This window comes from Dicentrarchus labrax, unplaced genomic scaffold (genome assembly GCF_905237075.1).
Source record: "Dicentrarchus labrax unplaced genomic scaffold, dlabrax2021, whole genome shotgun sequence".
Classification (NCBI taxonomy): domain Eukaryota; kingdom Metazoa; phylum Chordata; class Actinopteri; family Moronidae; genus Dicentrarchus; species Dicentrarchus labrax.
Window position 1 is genome coordinate 27,176,627 of NW_026136711.1, and position 24,178 is coordinate 27,200,804.

At 41.5% G+C, this 24,178-nt stretch overlaps 1 protein-coding gene across 3 annotated transcripts in view; it reads left to right on the forward strand.

Moving 5' to 3' along the window:
• The window catches only part of slc12a5a (solute carrier family 12 member 5a), a 153,858-nt gene that overhangs the window by 54,873 nt on the left and 74,807 nt on the right, over positions 1-24,178 (forward strand). Inside the window, exon 1 of one of the 3 annotated variants that reach the window (XM_051413601.1) lies at positions 1,276-1,647. The exons of the other annotated variants lie outside the window; for them this stretch is intronic. Coding sequence (XP_051269561.1) covers positions 1,593-1,647 — 55 coding nt within the window. The 5' untranslated portion in view covers positions 1,276-1,592. Of the gene's footprint in view, positions 1-1,275; positions 1,648-24,178 lie in introns of those variants that run through there. 3 annotated transcript variants of the gene reach the window in all.

Genomic DNA, 24,178 nt, shown 5'->3' on the forward strand with positions numbered 1-24,178 from the left:
TACGGTGTGAGAACTAATGAACAAAGAGAGAGAAATGTATCTGGACACATAGCTCAGTGAAGAAATTTATTGCCAGGCTTCAAGGTATTGGTTCTTTGTCAAGGTAATTGTAGCTTGACAAAACCAGTTTTGTTTGAGACATTGGTAATAAATTTATTCACTGGAGCTGAGCGTACAGTTATATTTTTCCTCCTTCTCTTTTTGTTGAAATCTATTCTGTGCATCAGTGCTACCATGACTAAAACCAAGATTAATTGCTTTCATATCTCTGGTGTGGGATCACAACCACTGGGACATGCATAGAAACACACGCAGACACACACGAGTGTCTTCATACTACACACGTTTTTTGCACACGGTACACCGTGTACAAGAACAAAATGAATCTGCATGGATCAAAACGAGACCCGTCTAATTGACAGTGAGGCTTCAATGCTGTGCCGACGGCATACAGCATACAGGGTCCTCTCTCTTGGAACCAAACATCTCTAAAGGGTGGATTAAAAGAAATACTGTTTTGTTAGCTGCATATACACAGAGAGCAAAGGCCAGCGTGTGTATGCATTTGTGCATAAACAAAACCAAACAGTTGCTGATGCACCCTATTACTGATACAGTGTGTCTTTCCATGTGTGTGCGCATCTGAATACATGGCTCTCCATGTTTATCATAACTGCATACAGATGATGTTGATGGGGCTTGTTCATCCCTTGAAGGAACAGAGGCTCTATTTGCATCTGACATTAAAGTAGGGAGTGAGCAAGGCGGCTTATTACAAAGCCGACAGGAGGAAAAGCTGATGCATAATGCACCTCTGTGGACATCAGAGCAGTAAGGCTACCGCCTGCTCACTCTTCTAAGAGCATCAATTCCACTTCCCCAATCACCTCTCTGTCTGACAGCCAGGATGAGAAGGGGGAGGCGGAGAAATAGATATAGAAGAAATCACACTACTGCTTGAATATGCAATCACTTTGGCAGCTACAGTGACTGAGCAACATCATCTGAGCAGGGGAGAGTGAGTTTTTTTTTTTTGTATCTGTGAGTGGGAGAGATCGAGATCAGGAGTGAGAAAGGCAAAAAAGAGACAGATAGATAGAAGGAACGAGGGAAGGAGGGAGAGAGCAAGTGTGCAGCTTTGAGGCGTTCCATCATCTACCAAACTCCTGCAGCTTCCCTCTTCCCTCCTCCTCCTCCTTCTCCTCCTCCTCCTGCTGGGAGAGAGAGAGAGAGAGAGAGAGAGAGAGAGAGCAACAGAGAGAGAGAGAGAGAGAGAGAGAGGCAGCAACAGAGAGAGAGAGAGAGAGAGAGAGAGTGAGAGAGAGTCACGCTTACAAGCCAGCGGAGAAGAGACGTCAAGAGGAGGATCTACAAAGGGGAGGAAAAAAAATCCTTCTCTCTCTTCTGCTGCCTCTCTTCGTGCATCCTACGGGCAGCGAGGAGCGAGGAGGATCCGGCTGGCATATTTTCTACGCTGCCTTCCTGCGATTTCTGAGGCTGTATAACAGTGGGTGGAGCGCAGGGAGAGCCGCCGAGAGCTCGATCGGTGACATCGCTCCGCAGCAGAAGAAGAGTGCCGTAGAGGAGCCGGGATGCTTAACAACCTGACCGACACAGAGGAGGGGGACGGGGGAGCGCAAAGCCAGGGTGAGTGATGGGATGTGTCATGCAGTCACACACACACACACACACACACACACACACACACACAAGCAGATATGCAGGGATATTCACATGCCAATGCAAGACTCATAGATACTGTACATCTGCCTACACAAACATATAGAAACACATAGAGGGAGATTTAAAAAGATGTAGCACAGAATAACCTCGCAAAACACACAACATGCACAATTTAGGTTTACACCCGCAACCTGATGACAGTGAGCTGTCGTTGGAAGAGGAAGAGTGTGTGTTTGTGTGTGTGTGCGTGCGTGTGTGTGAGTGTTACAGCATTGTGCGGTGGTCGGCCTGGTTGCCTCCTCTGCTGCTGCTCTTACTGCAAGGCTGTTGTGACAGGAATAGTAATGGGCTCACTACATACGATGGATGGCAAGTGTAAGGGCATTACAGCTTTATCCAGCACACACACACACACACACACACACACACACACACACACACACACACTTTTGCACTAATACACCCACACACACACACACACACACACACACACACACACACACACACACACACACGCACACAGAGAAATACAATCAAACATACATGCACGCACAGTATGGAGCACAGAGCACAGTTTCTGGTGCAGCCATCCGATGGTTCATTCACTCTCATGGAAACGTAAATACTCCCACCACATATGGCACTCTGTGGACAGGAGGTATGTGCATGTGTATCCTCACACAAACACACACTAACACACACACACACACACACACACACACAGCCACACAATTACAGATACCAAGCCACCATTGCTGCTAATCCTATCGCCCCCAGCTGTCAAAATCAGCCCTCCATCCAATCCCCATCGCTCAGCCCAGTCCTCAGTCCCTGCAGCCTCCCCTGGAGAATACCTGTAGGTTGCTGGTTTGTGCAGAGCTGTGCTGTGAGGGGCTCTTATACCGGCTGTTCATCAGAGAACGCATACCTTCTCAGGCCCAGACGGACATTGAACCTATTCCTCACTTATGCTAATGACAAGCACTGTAAATTTGTGAACAGTACTCAGTCCTGAATTCAGTTAGTCTCTAGTAATTTTGGCTTTGCTACCTTTTTCATACCCACTGGCTCATTCGAACTGAAGATAAATCTGCAGTTGCCTGTGCAGTATTAAAACCGGCAGTATTTCTTTTTCCTCTGCTCTGTGTAAAGGATTGTTGTAGCTCTGCACATATCTCTCTCTTTCAAGGCCCAGGTCTCTCCCTCTCTGCCTTCTTTTTTTCTCCTTTTGCTCTCTACATTTGTCTCAGCTTTTTTCTCAGTCTTTCATGTCTCCCATTCAGCGTTACGCACAAATCTCCCCGTTGTTGTCAGTCCTGGACTCAGGGATGCACTGGAGAGACAGGTTGCGGAAGAGAGAACAGTCACTATGCTGCTTCTCCTACCTGTGAGGGCTTAATGATAAAAATAGACTGGCGCTGGGAACATGAATATTTAACTTAATGCGGGCATCTCTTATTTTGTGGGGTGGGGGGCGGTGGGGGGGGATTACAATGGTGTGCTAAGAGCGCGGACAGCAGTTGTAAGAGGTTGGCGGCCGGGTTGAAGCATGACCCCGTTTATAAGTGCGACGAATTAGAACCATCAAGGGCAGGTTACCAAGCGTGACATGAAGCCACATAACTGCGCATGCAGAAGTGTTAAGCTAATATGATTACTTGAGCGTTGCCGTCTGTGTGTGCGCTTCTACCTTTTAGTCCTTTCGAATTTACTGTCTGATTTACGTGTGTGTATGCATCCATGTGTGTGCAGAATGGAGTTTTAAAGTTGGCACGCATGTTCATACTGAGCACAGGCTAATGTGCCCTAAAGAGTGTGTGTGTGTGTGTGTGTGTGTGTGTGTGTGTGTGTGTGTGTGTGTGATTGTAGCTCTTCACCTCTCCTGATATATATATATATATATATATATATATATATATATATATATATATATATATATATAATATAGAAATCAGACTGTTTAATTTGTCAGGTTGTCCCTTTTTATTTATCTTTTTATAATGCATAGATATAACCTATGCATGTAATGTGCACAGAGCCGTGTTGGGACCCTCCGAGACGTGGATAAGTGCCCACCACCTCCTCCCAACACATCTCTCAGTCTCTCTCTGTTTCTCCTCCTGTGTCACACTCTCCCTATCTCTCTCTTTTTGTCACTCTGCAGTAGCAGCATCTCTTAGGATAGGACCTCATTCACACACACACACACACACACACACACACACACACACACACACACACACACACACACACACACACACACACACACACACACGCACACACACACTCACACATCCATCCCCCCCATCCCTTTCATCTGAATCACAGCTCTGCTAAGCTAGCTGTGCAACAACCTGAATAACTCTGTTTAGTCATCAGTACTATGCAGGGCAGCTCCAGATAGGGAGGGCTTTTCGCCTTTTTACAGTAGGAATGTCAGAGGCTGTCGCTGTCCGCTCTCCCCCGGTGCTGAAAGCTGCTCCCCCCCACCTCTCAGTAGTACGTATATCCAGAAGCTCAGGGCTGCCTAGCACTGTCCAAGGTGCTGATTTATAGCCTTCATTACACGGCTGGGTTACAGCCCGGGAGGACAGCACAACGAGTTACATACAGCATTAGGGTGGATGTGTGTTTGAAGGTGTTTTTGCACTGTGTACGTTTTTTTTTATAAGCATGCAAAGATGAAAGGCATAATTCTAAGGGAAATTTAAAAAAAAGGTGGTAAGGAAACTTAAAGAGAAGTGGATGCACGTTGAGTCACAGCCAAATTAACATATTCATAAGTTGCTCTCCCACCATATTGTTAATTATCTGCAGATTTTTGTCTCAGTGGAGAGTTGAAGCGTCAGTGGTGCAAGGAGGTGGGATGCAATCAAGAGTTGAAAGGAAGGTGAAGTTTTGGGGACTCATTTGCAGCACAGAAAAGGGTTTAATGGCAGAGCATGTCTTGTTTTTTTAAGCACGAGAGGGAAAGCTTGGAATTGATGTAGTGATGCAGGACGATGGATGCCAAATGGAGGTGGGGGGTTTAAGAGTTGTTCATCTTATTGGCAGGTGTAGAATGGATGTTGAGATGAGAGAGCCACGGTTTATTTCTTGCTTTCTAGTGTTTAAATGTAGAGAGTACATTTTACAGATTTTCACATTGTAACATATACATCTTGCGAATCGTGCTGTCATGATCGCATTGATAAACTACAATGTAAACGATGTTTTGCTCGGACAGTCAGACAGCTCATTGTTTATGGTGCCGTATTAAGAGGAGCTATTTGTGTTCAACAGCCTGGGTTCTTGTTAGCAAGCAAAAGTAATTTCATGCTACTTCTCCAAATGTTTGTTACTGTCTGCAGTTTTTCATTTATGTATTCAGTCGCTCATTAGTGTGTCAGTTCAGTTTATTCGCTCCAGTTTAATGAGTGAGTAGTTTTCGTAACATGTGCATAATTGAATATTTCTCATGAGTCCTGCCTGGACTGTCTTTGGCTGTCTTTGGAGTAGCCAGCTCACCCCAGATAGATTGCAGTCTTTTCTTTTAGAAAACATTTTAAACATTACTGTCTCAGTTAATTGAGAGACTTTTATTGAACCCATGCAGGGAAAGCGTAGTACAAGAACAAATGCACAGTGTTAAGTAACTTTAAAGTGCTACAAGAAAAATGTATTACTATATAGTACTAAATACTATATACACACCAAGATAAATAGTAATTATTTTAAAGGGTATTGAGACAAAAATACTCACAAATAAGTGAGGGGACATTGTAATCCTGGTTTATTTGGTGATAAATTTGGTTACCTGTGGTTACGATGGTAACAGCAAGTCCTAGTTATTATTACTGGAAGCACTCCTTGAGCAGCTACTTGCACATACAACAGATAATCAACTGCTGTAACTGTTTAAAGTGCAGCCCAGCAAACTTATGTGGTTTTAGTAAAGAAGTCAGTCAATAATAATCTGCAACCACGATTTAATTTCATGCTTGCATATGACACAAAGTAATTTTCCAACAGCAGAGCAGAGCAAAGTTGGGTATCTTGCTGAGGAGTCGAAGGTGTGCATCCTGTTGCCTGCAGCAGTGTTGTTTTGTAGATGCATATAAACACAGTCGGTGTTGGTAACAGATACATTGTGTTTCCTATGACTGCTTCACAAGATAAGACACCATGTGTTTCGCCAGTTGAACACTTTTTAATGTGAAGCAGCGACACAAATGTTTGCATTAGCACTGGACACATATCTTAGTGTGTGTCAGAAGAGTGAACAGGAAATAATTAAGGGCTGATATCAGTGAGAGTAACAATGAAAAGTAATAATATATAGAGTTAAATAGTGTCCAGAATGTAAGTATAGAGAATGGTTATTGCTGAAGGAAATGCGAACTGTAAATTGTATCAAAATCTGGATTTTCATGAGAATTTTAAATACAAAATACAAAAAAATGCAGCTCAATGCTTGACTGGTTGCGGTTAATGTGTCTTCCTTTGTTGCTGTTTAATGACTTTCACTTAATCTGCCATCGGATGTGTGTTTGATCACGCATGAAGAACTTTACATGGCTTGTTTATGTATGTATGACTGGCTTTCATACAGGAGAAAACATACTGAAGGCAATTGCTTCAGTGTTACAGTCCTGCAGGTACAATGCTATAATGGGTAATCCACCCATCCATCTAAAGCTACAGCAATTAGTCAACACAAAATTTGTTTTTTAGTCACTTTTCACGCAAAAAAGCCAAATATTGTTTGGTTCCACCTTCTCATTTGTGAGAAATTGATGTTTCTTAGTTGTATATGATAGTAAACTTAATATCTTTGGGTTTTGGACTGTTAAAATAAACAGTAAAATAAACAAGAAGCTACTTGAACAACAACAAGCAACTTGATTTGGTTTGTGGGGAATTACAACAGGCTTTTTTTTTTTTACTGTTTTCTGACAGGCAAAACAATTTACAGATTAATCCAGAAAATAGCCAGCAGATTATTTGATACTGAAAATAATCATTATTTGCTTCCATCCATCCCTCCATCACTCCATCCCGCCATCCGTCCACTCAGCCAGTCCATACTCTTGGTCAGGGCTGTGAATAGGGTTGTAATGATGTTTTAGTTATGGCTGACTGCATAATACTGCAAAATGCTCCCTGGGGCCCTTTCCTAGGGAGGCAGTTGTTGTGCATGCTCAACGTCATTATTCTCTGTCTACCCGCTCTGCGACTTATCTACTGTGAATGGAGAGAGAGAGAGAGAGAGAGCAGAAATGCACTGTAAGTGAGAGAGATTGCTGGCTAATACAGAACCACAGGCACTTGTTACTTGGAAAGGTAGCTCTCTGGCTGCACACACAAAAAAAATGCATTTTCAGTAGCTTAACGCTAAAGTGTTTCATCTCCACATGAGTAGACAGACACATAGGCCTGTTGTAGCCTGAAGTATGAAACTGTATAGGTCAAGTTCAATACTTTATTTCCATGTCAACCGAGTTACTGTACGTAGCAGCACAATGCTGTACGCTGCATTCTTCATTAGACACACCAGTGTCTCTAAGAGGGAGAAACTCCATATTGTGCAAAAATACTGTTGACTAATTTAGTTTTGCAGTAAGTTAAAGTTTTGCCTGTATTAGCTCTTTCTAGCTATTCCCTGTCAGTTATTTGGCTTTATGTCTCAGCCAATACCATGCTCACAAAAATCACCTGCTTATGAGTCAGTACTATTTTTCATCGGTGTACTTACCACCACCGTACAAATGGTTCCTGAAGTCCAAATATAGATTATAATTATGTGTCACTTAATTGAATTTAATAAAGGTGGGTATTAATGAAACATGGATACAGTGGCTTACGTAACAATGGGGCAGATGAATTGGTTTTCTTGCTAATTAGAGTATGGTTACCATCAGTAGTGGGTGTCCAGATATAATGGATGGGTATTCATTCATTGGTTTGTCAATTAATAAGCAGGAGAGTATAATCAGCGGTGAAGGGCTCTGCTTCGCCAAAGCTTGCTGTTGAGTCATACTGTTCTGATGAAAAGCTCACACAAAAGCATGTACAAATGGGGCTCATGCACACAACACATGCACATGTTTACGAGACCACCATAAGTCCTACAAGTTCTCCTTTACTTCATCTTTCCTTGCAGAAAACTTATATTTATATTGCATTGGTTTTAGGACTCAAAGACAAAAGCAAAATCAGCGCCTTTCATTCGGAACGCATGGATGTGCTGATTACATGACTTTGATTCTCTGAATGAATTTAATTGTAATATTACAGCAGCACAAATCCCCTGCACTGCAACAAAAACAGTGGTAGGAAAAAGGCAGGCTGCAAGGGTTTCTGAGGTAAAAGACTTCAAATGGATGGATGGTCTTCGACAGAAATAGATGGCCGGGTTTATGGAGGGGATGAGGAGGTCAGTGGAAGTGAAGGAAAGAGATGAATCATGCCAAAAGAAGCTCAACCATGCTGAACACAGGAATTGTGGCTTCTGTGATTGTCTCTGCATTATTACCTCAGTATGAAACAACTGCACAAGTCAATGTTTCACTGAATAAATTAAGACTTCTATTTTTTTCATTAAGGCGGAGAAAATAATGAATGCAGTGCATTTAGACATGATATATGAAGGATGAACATTTTATTAAAGAAGTGATAAATAATCACAGAACCCATGTGGATTATGTAATATCCTTGTGTAGAGAGGAAGACAAAATCAGGAACAAGCTAATGGTATTATGTTGCTAATGTCTGGTGAGAAAGCTGAATTTGTTAGCAACTGAAAACAGCCATGAACAACAACACTACCTAACCAAATCTCAAAGTAGAAACATGTGCCATATAATCAAAACAGACTATGTTTGTGCAGCTTCATGTTTTATTCAAATAAAAAAATTGCGTAGGTCTTTAACAGCAGGACACTTTACTACCAGATTCAATAGTTCAAGAGTTCTGGTTCAACCCTGTGGGATGATGTATACTTGTAAAGGTATGTATATACTCTTCTGGGACAATATCTGCTTAGAAGTGAAATAAAAGTAGCTCTCAAATTGTCACGTAACTGTAGTTGGTAATGTCATTGAGGCACAATGGGTTGGAATAACATTTTTATAACAGGAGCTTTTAATGTCAAAGTCCTTCTTTTTCAAACTCATCAATTTCACTTTTAATAATCATGCAGTTAGAAATTAAATAGATGTCAGAAATATATGTTTGAATAAGAGACAGCTGGCTGTCACAATCACTTTTCCTCTCTCTAGTCGTTTAATGAAAGCAATATTTTTAGGCATGCTCTGTTGGGATTGTCAAAAGGAGTGCTGGAAAATGCAGGAGCTGCTGAAGAAGAGGAGATGAGACAGACAGAGGTAAAGTGGATGCAACAGAACTCTTTGGAATGCGTTACATACATTACATTATTACTCATATTTTAACACTTTATCTGCAGGAGGATTTTTTCCCCTTTTAATGGTCTTAAAGATGTGAGCTCCTCCTGAATGTGAATGCAGTTTTCTCATCAAAAGGAATCCATTTGGTTCAGGTGCACCACTGTGTGTAAATCTGCACACGGCAGATAAAGTAAATCAAAAACGATTGTAGTGGCCTGGCGGCGCACGCTCCGCGCCTGTGGGGGAGTGACACATCCTCGCTTTCCTCTGGCTCGTTATTGAAGCGACCTAAGTCCTTGATGAGTCTCTCAATTTCCAGCCTATCTGACATTACTGTGAACCTACCAGTGCCAGGAGATGGAACCATAATGAAAAGCAACGTATTGATTTGCTCTCACTCATAGACCTATTTGTGGTGATTTAGCTGGTGTGTGGTTGAGACAGGCCTCAGAACTGTGATACCCACTAGCACGACAATCAGTTGTTGGATCAACTTGGTACACAGAGACTTCTGGTCTGGCTTTTGTTTTTGCGTCAAGAGACAAAGAACCCCTGTTACTGAGTTTCTATGTGTGTGTGTAAGTCAGAGCCTGGCTTCATCCAATTTTATCAAGCTGTTTTCCTTTGGCTCAGGAGAGAAAAATAACCAAGTAGGTAATGTGGATTGCCATGGTTACAGTCTGGGCTGATGGCAATGTTCCATATATTTGCTAAATATGAACCCTGTACACCGAGGTTAAAAACAAAATACAGCACGTACTGCTTCTCTCCTGCCATTCATTGGTTTCTACTAGGACACTGCTGCTATGGTAGACTCACTTTCATACAGAATATACAGTATTTAAGTTGGGGAATTTCCCTGGTGGGATAAATCATTTGCATTTCATAAAGCGCAGAGAGAAATCACGTTTCTCTCTTTTCAAGCGCACACGTTACCTCTGCGTCACGACACTCTCGTCGTCTCTGAGGAAGTTTAAACAATCCTCTCAGCTCCATCTTTAATTGCCTAGGTAACCACCATCCAACTGAAAAATTGTTTTTTCCTTTCATCTTAAGAGTAGTTGTTATAAAGTATGCGCTTGCCATCACGTGTGCACTTAGCCCTGAGCATGTGTTTAGTGTGACTCTCTGAGTGTGTGTGTGATCTCTTTTAATATATGTGCATGCTAATATTGGCAAAATAAATGAAAGCAGCTCTTACTGGCTGGACTGGAAGAAAACAGCTGGCGTTGAAATCCACCAGCAGCAGAAACTCATTAGTGTGTGTGTGTGTGTGTGTGTGTGTGTGTGTGTGTGTGTGTGTGTGTGTGTGTGTGTGTGTGTGTGTGTGTGTGTGTGTGTGTGTGTGTGTGTGTGTGTGTGTGTGTGAGATGTTGGACGTACAGTTTTTAGCTATGGAAACCCCAGTGCGTGCGTGTGTGGGAGGATCCTCTGTTGTACAGCATGGCATTGTGGGATTGCTGCGTCTTTCAAACTAGAAAGTGGCTTAATTGGTGGGTATGAGTGGGCAGAGGGGACTGCAAGGCGACTGCGAGGCCAGCGGTGGAGGTTTCTGTTGAACCAAGAAACAGTGCCTGGCAGCCTTGGACAAAAATCAAACACACAGTCTTGTAATTGGGCAGGGGTGGGAGGTGGGGGAGGGGCACAGAGGGGGATCAATCCCTCACAGTCTGCTTCATCGTCAGGACTCTAATTCTGGCCAGCAGTAGTGGACTCGCTACACACACACACACACACACACACACACACACACACACACACACACACACACACACACACACACACACACACACACACACACACACACAGAGACAGACAACATAATGTTTGGGATGGACTGGAATTGCTAATAAGGCAGATGGGCACTGGACCAACATCATGCTTTTGCATAAGATCTTCAATGCACAGATTGAAGTTCAGATGATACAGCTTAGATGATGAAAAACGTAACCACTGATTAATTACTGATACAGTGTAGTAAACAAGTTAAAGTAATGAGGCAACACTTAAAAGCAGTGGGAACACATAGAAAGGCGGGCGAACGTTGGAGAACAAAAAAATGAAAAATAAAAGTAGATGATTTTCTCTTCCCCTCTCCTTTTTCTCTTTTATCATAAATTTCAGATATTAAAACTAGTTTTTCTTCATCAGTGAAGAAAGTAAATCTACAGTATGTTGATTTTTGTCGTGATGTTGTGCATGTCCACCCTAAAATAGCTACCACGCAGAGGTGGGAGGTTCAGGGCTGCAACTACCAGTCATCTTTTAATTGATTTTAAACAGTCCAGAACTCGAAGATATTCAACTTCGAGCAGAAAATCATCACATTTGAGAAGCTTGAAGAAGCAATTATTTGACCATTTTGCTTTACTTAAAAACTTAAACATTTAACTGATGATGACATGTTTGCAAATAAATTAACTTCTGTTATTGTTCTATTCTCTATATTGATCTATTAAGACTAATTGTTTTTTCTCTGTGTACTGTCAGAAATCTTGCTGACTATACCTTTAACCTCTAGGAATGTATGTATCAGGTATGTGAATATCTATGGTCTGGACTCTTTTTATGGTAATACTGAAATTAATTACTATAATGGACATTCCTCTTTGGTTATTTTATCCATTAAAATGTCTTTAATGGCTCCAGAAAATGAATTATGTCATGATATATTTATATATTGATACTGGGTTTTTTTGGGATTTTGTCCAATTCAGGCAATCCTAGTACCAAGTCAGCTGTACTTGGCCTAAGTCAACAGTGTATAACTATATTGTGAAACAGGGACAGGGTTCAGTTGTTGGAGCTAAATCAATGTGGGTTACATAATAAGGTTTGGGGAGTAAAAACGCAGCATAATGACGAAATTGACTTGCCTTTATAAAGGCCGGTGTACAGACTACGATTGATCTGTTTTAGTTTACTGCCTGTTAACCACAGTAATCCAAATTGATAGGGGTGTTTCTGCTGATGAAAACTGATACTTTACAGGCACAGTGCCTCTCATTCATTGCCACAACCTGCTGTCCAGATGCCACTGTCCTATAAAGGCCCGACATTGATTATAAATCTCCCCATTTGTGCGATTGACCACATTAAAGCCCAATGGTGCATTTGTAATTTTGGCTTTAACGATGAAATGGCCGGAAACGGTGATGAAGTTTTAGCTTTTTCTGTCTTTCCAGTTTTCCAGTTTCTGGCCATTAGGGTACCCGAGCGTCATTAGAGGATATTAAGGTTTTTTTTAGTCGAAATGGTTTGGCAGGGGTTTGGGGGGGAATGTGGGTGGAAGCATAATGAAATGTCTCTTTCCCAGGCTTATAATGCAGAGAACAGTGGGGAGCTGCAGAAGCACTTCTATCATCAGCCTCGCTTGTGTTGTTTTTGACTTCATTTTAAACATCTACAGGGTGATTTAAGGCCTGCCTTTTCAAGAGAAACCAGTATCTTCTATCTTCTATCATAAATAGGTCTATATAAAGGTATATCATTCCAATATTAATCTACATTGATAGCCAAATAAACTGTTGTATTAGTTAATAACATACCCCTTTATCCTGCTTCCCCTTCACACATTGCTTGAAGTGACAGATAAATGTACAAGGGCATTACTGGATTAGGGCCATTATGACCGGGACACAAAGAGCAACACTATAATTTGAGCATTTTCAATGGCAGGGCTATCACTGGAGCTGTTTGGGAAAATAGTCATTCGTTGTAGAAAGAGGACACTTTTTTTTTGCCAGAACAATCTGTAGACAGCTAATTCTATAAAACACACACACAAAACAAACTGATTACTTAATGGTCCAATTTGTTAAACAGTCTACAGCGTCTTTACAGCTGTTTGATGTCTTTACAGCTGTAGTGTGCACCCAAAGTCTTTCATGTCATAGTGTCATTTGATGACAATGTCTTTTGTTGGGGATCAAACAGACGTGACAGAGAAGATAGAAGAGGATGTGCAGAGGTAGACAGATTGTGATTGATACTTCTAATAGCCTCTGTGAATATTGCCTTAATTTACCACACACACAAGCAGACACCGCTTTATGTCTTGTCATAAGAACGGTAGCATGAATGCATCAACACAAATAGTTTGGGCGTTGTGCATATGATTTCAGTTCATTTAATAATTGACTATACTTATAACCGCTTATATTCATATTTCAGGTGCATCTCTAAACATTGAACATAATTTCATCTCTCTCACTCTCACAGAAATCAAATGACTCTCCCACACCCTACAACAGCCACTCTATACCATCTTATTCAATCATTGCCTTTCAGCTCACCACTTAAACACAGCCCAGCTAAGTGGACATATAGATGTAAAGTATAATCTCACAATCAAATATTTATGCCTGTAGGTATAAATCTCCTGCACCATTCCCCTGAGTACAGTGTCGCCCTTGGCAAGGCTGACCACTTAGCACGATGCTACAACACCTCGCTACGTCTCTCTCTCTCTCTCTCTCTCTCTCTCTCTTCCTGTCTGTCTGTCTTTCTCTTTCTCTTTGACGACAGCTTAGTTGACATGTCTGCATAACTCTCAGTCAGCCGAGTGTCTGGTGCTGATATGCCTGTATGAATTGTATTTCCCATTTCGCCACGGCCCAGAGAGCCTATCAGCATCCTCAGCAAATGGAAATAAACCATCTGTCAGTCGGGCCCCTCCACAGGCGGCGGAGAGCCGTGCCACTTGCCCCGTGTCCCATTTCGGCCCTCAATAGGAACCCATTTAGCTATTGTCACATAGGAAATGGAGCAACTTAACTGGAGAGCTCTGGGATTGGTGTAGTGTGTGCCGCAGCGTAAATACAGAGGATTTCTTCAGACGCTCTCAGCATTTGATGTTTCATGTTTAGTGAGCAGGATTAGAGGATATTCTGTCTCTACAGATTTCCAATTTACAGAACTTTTATTAATTTCTGGGGTACTTGACAAGATGATGACTATTTGTCACAAACGTCTGATTTTGTTTTTACAGTTGACACTTTGTATACTTGGCAAGTGAATTGCAATCTGCAACTACATCGCTAGATGCCTCTAAATCCTACATACTGTACCTTTAACAATATGTAATGTAAAATGGGTCATTCACAGTGTATGGATTCTTAACTATGAATGAACCCCTTTATATTACATACTGTTAAAGGTCCAGAATCACCTGACTTTGCAGTGCCTCTCAGCCACTACAAGGCATTTTAGCGTCTTTCAGCTCATTGTTTTTGTTTTATTTATCTATCAACCTTGTTTTCATCTGCAGCTGTTTTCAGCAAAAAAGCTCTAAAAACTCAGTACCTTCCTTGCATCAATCAGTAGATAGACAATGTTAGCAACTACTTAGTGAAAACAGTGAAGCAGATAAAGAGCAAGATATTTCCCTCAGGAGTTGGTGGAGACCAAAAAAGAGATAAAAAGTGAGTAAATGGTCAATTCGCACAGGTGGACAGAACCAAAACTCCAAATCAATGTTACTGTTTCTGCATTCACTCCACGTAACTGCTGGACGTGTAAATTGGCAGCAGTTTGCCAAGACATTTGTCACAACTGCTATACAAGGTGGTAAAATGTCAATGTTCTGTTTGCAGTTTGTTTTGCTGCCCTCGAGTCACCAGCGAAAATCAATGATAAAATGTGTATCACTCCATTACATAACCCCCAACAATCCCAAGAAATTCTTGTAGCTGAAAGTTGCGTTAGTGAGTTGATGTTCAACTCACTAATACAAAAAAAACTGCATTCCTGGGTGAATAATTTTATTATGATTAATTAAAACCTATAAAGCAGTTGGAAACAGACACCACCAGTACAAAAGATTTTATTGGATCATTCTTCTGACTTTTCGCCGTCTGTTAGAAAGATATTTTGAGGGAAATTTGGTGCTAAATGGATCTTGCTAACATGACAAGTTAACTTCAGTTGTGTGTGTCTCTCCACAACCCACAGCCCTCCTGATGGACAAAAATTTGTTGGGGAAACGTTAATTGAGTTTCAGATTCCATCACACCAGTTGTAGTTTGCACATTATTTTAGCTCCAGTGGAATATTACAACGGATCTCTCATTTCAGTGTCTGTTCTTCAAGACTGATTTGAATAGACGCTGTCTTTTCTTGCATATGTTCATGCTGCACCATTCAATGACAGTTGCGACACTTTCCATCGTTGTACTTCCCTAATGAATGCATTTATTCTGGTCTTACGGCCTTTATGGTTTTTATTATTCAATAATGCATCTTTAGTCTTCTGCAAAGGGACATAAAAGCCCCCTTCGTCTTAAAATAGATGCCCTTATGTTCTTATAATTCATGATCCATCAGCTGAAGGTTTTCATATATTCTATGAATGCTTAAAACAGAAAGCCTTTACCACTGGTACTTCACATTTTATAATTTTTTCATTTTTCAGCTTGGTTGTCAAGACTTTGCCCTCAGATCTCAGTCCATTTGCTCCATGCTCCATGTCCGTCTCTAAGAAAGAGATTTTTTACATGTATGCTTCCGTCTGTGAGAGCAAGAGCTTTCCGTGACCTCCATCCAGTAATCCCTGGACCTCTACTTACACACTGCTGATCCCTCCGCATTTGCTATGTATCGTCTTCTTCTTTTCCCACCCTGTCATCTTCGTCCAGGATGTCTAGATTATTAAACCCAACACGTCCTAATCCCTTCATCCTCCTACTCCGCAGCTGCCTAGAAGATTGGTCATCAGACCGCTACTTTTTTAGCTTAGCACAGTGCAGGACCTTGGCTCAGCAGCTCTTTATCACAGCTGGGCCTAGCCTCAAGACCTCTGTGCTGCCCAGTCAACTAAGAGTAATCGTAGTTTTAGATCTTTTGACTTGCTGATGATTGCTGTCTTCACAAAATATAATGTGCTCAGCCTCATGAGATTGGTTTTGTCACACTAAAGCTGCGAACAAACTCTTTGATTTTAGAATAATTCTTCTTCCCTTTTGTACCACTTGTTCTAATCGTCTTCCCTCCCTGTGTCCCAGGCGTGATTTCAAACTCCTCTTGGACGTGATTGCTGCAGCTTGTCATACATTCACTTAATTTCATTATCGTTGATGGTGCAGAGGGAGGGAGCGAAGGAGCCTTTGATATTTAGGAGGCACAATGGGCAGGGAGAAAGAAACAGTGGGGCTCATGGGATGGGGGGGCTGCCATCACTGCTCAGGCACATCAAAGGATTCCTCAGCAGATGTCTCCAAACAAGATGGCTGCCAGGTCAGCTTAGTCAATTACCTCAGTAATAAGAAAAGGTTGGTGTTTATGCAGCATGCTTGGGTCCGTGCACTGCGTTGGGGTTCTTTAGGCAGCAGCTAGTTGTTGTTTTTTTCCAGATCTTTGAACTTGTTCTGAGCTTTTGAAATCTGAGTGAGGCATTTTATTTGGTTGGATTGAAGTATATTTTGATCACACAGAAAGAAGTAAAGAGATGAATAATTGTTGTAGGGGACCAGTGAATTAGTGACTGCCTTCAGTCTTCAGACAGATGGATAAAGAAAACGAGTTTTAAAAAGTATGCCTATGGCTTTGTTTTTTTTTTGCCTCTATGGCAGCTGTCATCCTCTGTTTCAGAGGAGGAAGCAACAGGGAATAATCAACTGTGTTTGGTATGTTTTGGGCCCGAAGGCCTGACAGACCTAATGGTACATTGGTGGCCAAACCGTGTCTGACTGAATGAGGCCATCAGATTCATATTTGGGATTGTAGTGCAGGAGGGTATACATTAACACTTTCCCGCTGAGGTGACAGTCAGCTACGTGTTGAGTCTGTGAACATATACTTGTTCATTAAGAAGCACACAGCTTCGGTCATTACTGCAGCCTCACTGCTTATGCTGCTGCTCCTCTTTCAACTCGTAAATATGGACACAGATGGCATCAAACAAATTGTTACGCAAACATCTCTGCAGCCTCCAGGGTTACTAAATCTAAATGTTTGACTTCTGGTAGGCCCCAAAATCACTCAAGGCTCATTTACTGAAAAAAGCCTTTCTAGCCACGTGCAACGAAAGTCTGTTTTGTCCAAACAACAATTGTATTGTAGTGTTAGTATTAGTATTCATATTATTCACCCAACAGGTACATATTGCCGCAGTGAAAATATTTTTCTGAGCTCCACTGCTGCTGTAGCAACTAGCAGTCTTCCTGGCTCCATTATTCAACAACGCAGGCACTTGCCTCTAGAAATGATATAGGCAGCAACATTGTCTCATGCATACAAATGCGAAGGTTAGCATGTGATCCATCCTGGAATGGATCGCACTCTCTCTGGCTTTGGCAACAAGAAAAACCTCGTAGTGGGATTAAAGTGCTCCCCCCCACCCCTCCTGAGTAAAATGTGAAATGACACAGTCAGATGGACAGTATACTTGACATGTTATCTGTTCACCGAGAGCATAAGGAAGCTGCTCAGATGGTCAAGCGGTGGCTCTGCGCGTATATCTGGGATATGAGAGAGAGAGAGAGAGAGAGAGAGAGAGAGAGAGAAAGGGACTGCATGCAACTCCAGCCTTTATCCTCGGCTGCACAGCTAGTTGCTATAGCAACATGACTTCGCATTCCTTTTCACCTGCCGTTTTTGATCAATTCTCACTCTTGCCTCTCCCTCGCCAACCTTCCTTTGTCCTGAAATGGCTCGCCACTGCGGATGACTTACCTCCACTGTTTCAGAGAGGACTACTGCTGACTAGAACGCTCCTTTAATTCCGAGAGGTCTCTGTGTGTGGCAACACCACTCCTACAGAGCCAATCATGCCCCAGGCTAATGATTCATCAAGAGCCAGGAGTCTCTGGAGTGTCCCTGGACCACTTCGACTACAGTACAGTCCATCATGACCATATAGAAAACTGACAAATCCTTTCCTCTCTGGAGAGGTTGAGGAAGAATGAGAAAATTGTGTTGCCAGAGATGCGACCAATTATATGCCACACATACCCTTTATAATATATTTGAACTATCCGTATGTGTCACAGCTTCCATCATTTGAACCCTGTTTTCCCGGAATGGTATTGTGCTAATTAGCCTGTTTTAATCAGGCAAGTGAAAAGAAGATCTCTGTGCGGGGTCCTGCATAATGGGTATATAGATGGATAGTGACAGTCAGTCCTGCGTGAGGAGACCAGGCATGCAGGGAGTAAAGCCTGAGCTGGAGGCACTGAGGCATGATAACTTAACTCTCATATAAAAATGCATTTCTATTTCAGTAATAGCTGCTTATAGTTCTGTTGATTTTAGTAAATATATGACTGATGTATATGTACATTTACTGTCACCTATAGGCATAGGGGTACAGTAGCATGCCATTTGATTTCAGTGTTTGTTCTGGATTTCTCATATTGATTAAATCACACACAAAAAAATGCGTATATTCTTTTTCTCCCATACACTTACACAGAAATTAATGTGCAAATTTGTGAAATGAAATTCCCATCTTCCTCCACCCTCCTCTGTGTGCCCGGTGCAATCATGCGAGTGCTTCTACTTATCTAATGCACATATGAATTTCTGCAGAACGGCTGATCATTATGGGGGAACGATCTGCGGTTGTTTTCATCAAACGTCTCTGATGACTTGGCTGTGTAGATGGATAATTGGATCATCTTACATATTGTTCTGTTCCACTAAATTGCGCTGCATTGGACTGTGCATAGAGGTGATTTGACCGGGCATTTGCAGAGAAGGGAATGCAGGAATCCAAAAAATTTATGAATATGGTTTCCAAAAATGCTGAAAAGAGGGAGAAAAAAAGGAACTAGAGTGCGGCATCATAAAAATGCTGTGTGGTTACTTAGAGGAAAGACAAACAAAAACCTAGCTTTGTTACTCTAAATTAATGTACATGGTATGACAAGGTGGCACTAATCTCCCAGCTCATTAGCACAACATCTGGAGTAGGTCATACAATCCTGCCAGAAAGCAAACAGAAGAAGTTACAGGGAAATGCACTCTAGCCTGTCACAGGGGAGCTGTATTTGTCACCACATACATCTGCATAAACAATCATGCACACACACATGCATGAACACACACACCCGGTAAGCATCTTCCTGTAAATACCCCATGTCTTCAGTTTCTTCTGGGTCTCCATTGAAATGAATGAAATAGTGCCTCGATTGCTGATGCATGTTCGACTGTGGACTGTGACTGTGACTGACAAGTGCAGGTACAGAGCAGCTCTGAGAAAACACAGCTCAACAACGTCTCCTGTGTCATTTACACAAAACCTGGGTTCCCCAGAATGATTTGGGTTGGGCAGAATCAGCTGGTGTTTTTTTTGTTTATAGTAGAGGGTTATTAATTTATCCCCCCTCTGGGTTTAACTGTTGTTTTTGTAAAGGCAGCATGCATATAGGCCTATATGTGTGGAGAGATAAATTATACAGGGAAACAACAAAACAGAGTTACTTGTTTTTCCCTTCCTGATGAATCCTCGCTTCCTCGTACTGCTGGTGCAGTCCCTCTGTGGATTGAGAAAAACAAACAGGCCTGGGTCAAAAAGTGGCCAGATAGTTTTGTTTTAAACATGAGGTGCCCAAAGGGAAAAAAAAAACTGTGAATGTCAGAAAGTTAAAGGAGAGTTTCTGAAAAGTAGATCTGAATACTGGGCCACTGTGATTAACAACTTGTCCTCATTGATCTGGATCTTCAAGCAGACCGGCGAAACAGCAGCAATATGAAGCATTTTGGTCCATAACCATATATAATAATGATTAACAAAAGCAAGTTAAAGATGATCCTTGATATGTTTAGCAAATTAGATGGTTGGTTAGCTTTTCAGCCAGGGTTAAGAATGGACTAGTTCATGAAAAGTAATAAAAAATAATGACAAGGTCGACTAATAGACCTAGCAACGCTTGAATCAATATATTTCTTCAATGAATCGCAAAAAAACTTATCTGCAAGATGTACAGCAGATTCTGGGAAATGAGAAATGACTTCAGTGGGAGGGATGTATCACTTGCTACTGATTGGTTAAATTAAATCTAAACAAAACAACCCCTCTTCAAACAAGCAATTGGCTAACATTAATACAATATCATTCTGAATAAATGATTTAAAACGAAACCGGAATTCAGACCTATTATATGGCTAGTTAACACCCTTTTTGGCAAACATGTTCTCGCTGCATGCTTAATGCACTGCTAATTTACACCTAGCGCGTGTATTCACACATCTTCAATAAAAGAGTTAATTGTCATTTTTCATGTAAGTAGAGATAAATATGCTCTCATACATATAATATCTAGGGCTGTTGCAATAACTGCAATAATAACGTATTGCACTGTTGATAAGCCAACCGCAGTGGATAGCAAGCCACCGCCACAACCTCATGTGACACATCATCACGTCATGTTCACTGTTTGCGCTGTCTCAAATGCAGTATCCCTCAATTCATAGCCCATGAATACCACACAGGAGAAAGTCACGTAGACTCCGCCTCGCTCGCTCTGGAACCGTCTTTTAGTAGAAAAACGACCACTGGTATGCAAATGTTCCCAATTTGCTCCAGCTTTTGCATTTGCATGCCAGCGACTCGCCAGCGTTTGGGGTTTAACGAGCGACTTTCAGCCGGATATATGTTAACTAACTGGCAACTTTATTCGCCAGTTAGCAGGGTCACAGACCCAGGAGGCAGGAGGAGGGAGAGTGCAGGTGATTAGAACAAGCAGGTACTGAGATGAAACATTATCCCGCTGTACACCTTACAAAGTAATTTGGGAAAACAACAACAAAAAATGCCAGTAATATTGTTGAGCCACTCCAAATCACTGCAGGGGAAATTCCTTCACTGCAGCAGCCCTAATGAAAACTTTTATATTTTCTTTCCAAGCACCTAGTTTCTAGTAAATACTTTTCAAGGAAAAATCCTCAGTGAACAGAAAGTGATTATACAGTGCTGTATGTCTCAGTATCAGCAGTTTGTCAGTGCCACGGCTTTGTTTAGGATAAGTAAAGGGCATGTGTAGTTAGTATTAGCAAGTGATAGACAGGGTGAGTGAACAGACAATGGAGATTGCTACCTACAGATGGATGTACAAATGGGTCTAGCAGATTGCCTTTTTCAGTCCAGAGCATCTAAGAATATGCAAACCTAAATTACACAACATCATTTCAGTAAATGACTTGCCTTATTAGGAAACCGGGGGGCATAAAATAACGAGTCTTGAATTACACGGGGAAACGTCTCCAAAATTGATGCAAATGAAGATTCAAATGCACCTGCAATGAAATATAAGTATTTCAGACCATGCAGTATTATTTTATCATGCAATAATTTCTCTGATAGGAACATCCAGAATGGTGGATATGTAATATTGGTATTTAAGTCTTTTGCTTTCTATTTGCTGTTGCCTCTTTTTAGACAGGTCAGGAGACACACAGATGCAGGGTGAGTGGTTTTTGGTCTTGCTTTTCCTGTGTCTCTTGGTGCTTGGTAAGTTTCTGTTGGCAGTGCCCATCATGGGAGCCTCTCTGGTGCCTACATCACTATGCCAACTCTCAACCATGCCAGTTAGCAGCGGCGGCAGCAACAGTACCGCTAAGTAGGTCACACTGCAGTCACACTGACTACAGAGCTAGAGAAGGAGGCGAGAGATAGACAGGGAGAGAAAGAAGAAAGATACAAAAGAGAGATGGAGAGGGAGGGAAAATAGAGGAGGGTTTAAGGGAGAGGGCGACGCATAGAAGATAAAGGAATGAGACGAGTAAAGAAAAAGGCAAAGAGAGATGGAAGATGAGGAGGGAGGAGCCAGAAGATCAGGAGCGAGAACCGATAGGATTGACTGAGCAGAGATGGCAGCTAACTGGAAACGAAACAGAGGAGTCACGAAAGGAGAGGAGCTGATTTATAGATGTACATTTTCAGAAAAAAGCAATGATAATTTAAGACCGCAGCGCAGAACGGCATAGAGAGGGAACGAAGGTTGAGAGCTGATGAACACAGTGTACATAGAAGGTGATGGTGAGGCAGATGAAAGGAAATCTTTCATACGCACACCCAATCTGCACCAACACGACAGTCACATCGTGCAGATGCTCTCATCCAAAAAAGGGCTGTATTGTTATTCCACTTCTATTTATTCAGAAAATAGTGTACAGTCTTAGAGAGTGTGTCTTGTGTGTAATTGAGCCGTTGAAAGAGAACACACACATCAAGACACCGTGGTGCTAATTAAGTTTATCACTTGAAAAATGTATTATGTGCAGGATTTAATCTTACAAACCAAGTGGTGATGGCAGTTTTTTGTAATCGGTGACGTACGTATGGGACTTTAAGTATCAGGGCTTCATTTTTGTGAATCTACATTGTGCATCACATCTTTCTCGTCTGCATTGGTTTATTTTGGTGTCAAATAAGATACATGATGCAGTTTTGGGGACAAGGATTACCAAGATTTCCCATGCCAGTTCAGACTGCGTCAGAAGCACACAGCACAAGTCAGTCAGTCATCTGTGCTAAGTCTGTGGCTTTACCAAGTAATGCACTCATAAAATACATCCACAGTGATTCCTCATAACCCGTGCTCACATTTATTTGCAAAAGTAGAACCTTTAAACTCTTTGTACCATAAAAAAGTTTAGTCCTTATCTATCTGCTTGTTGAAAATTACAAAGATAAACTTGTTTTAAGTGTAAAGTTGATTCACTGTGTTTATGGCTGGAACTAGATTATTCACATTTGAGAGGGTGGGACCACTGATCCATCTTTTCTGCTTTTTTTTGCTAAATGATTAACTTCAACAAGCACCGATTGTTTGTGAACAACTCGAAAATAAAATGGTTACTGGTTCTTTAAACATTTTGATTTTATAATCCTGTTTTCCTCTTTGCAGTATTATTAAAAAGTCAGAATTAATCAAAATCATACGGAAACAAACTGACTGAGGCACGCCAACTTTTTCCTATTTAAACATTTTATTTTTCATTTTATTGCTCCGTTTTATGCACTCTTGTAAGAAAATAAGCAACTGTTGATGCAGTTATATGAGCTTACCTTATGATGCTTTTTGCTTTCAAATGATTTATAGTTTTGGTTGAGTGAGCACTCAACTGGATGCTTTCCAAAAAAATAAGGTGACAAACACTCTGCTGCTTGTTAATTGATTATCAGAGTTGTTGATTTTCTGTTTGTCAACAAATCGTTTTAGCTTCTGTTGTGTTGTTTGTGTGCAGTAACCAACAAATATGTGAATGTATCCTTCATTAAAGTGATGTTAAACAGCACTAGTGTCTGCACATATTCTGCATATATATATGTGTACACAGTAAAAATCATTCATTTATTCAATCTTTAAAACCAATATTCAGTTTGACATGTAAAGATTAATTGTCTAAACAACGCAGACACACATCTGTGACCTTACTTTAGTTCAGCTAACACAGCTGTGAGGTCTGGTAAGAAGAGAGACATTTGTCTTTTCTGGTGAACACCTTCTATCGCTCATCAGTTCTCACTCCTCTACTTCTGTCTATCTTGCACCATTTCTGTTCAGAGCATCTTCACACTAGTCTTGCACAGGACAGAGCTTTGAAGAGCACACACACACACACACACACACAAACATAAATTCACACACTTACACAGACTGTGTTAACGAAGCACACTGTGACAGTTTGACACCCTCATTATGTTATTAATACCTGTGGCCGTGTCAATAGCCTCTAATGCCAGTGTCAACGCCCTTTAATGGAATCACTTACATCAGTGCTGCCTCTCACCTCCTCCCTCTCCTTGAACTGTTTGCCATGCAGAGGGTGTGCAGTCCTCCAGCCCTCCCGCTCAGCTAACAACGGGGAGGATCAGGAGAGAGTGACGAGGGCAGGAAGAGAGGGAAGGAGGAAGAGAAACAGAGGTCTGACATATTTAGCAGATATAGTTTGGATGGGATAGGTTAGGTTAGCTCCCCCCAAAAGTGACTGAGGCTTTGTCGTACCAGGTGTGCGGCTATCTGACCTGCTCCTTTTTTAGGGATGCTGTCAAACATCCTGTCTCTTACCGCCGCTATTGTAATATCTCTCATCTCACATCTGCGTCTACATTTGTCATTTGATTATGACATCAGCTGTTACAGCAGAAGTAAAAAGGTATACAGTGC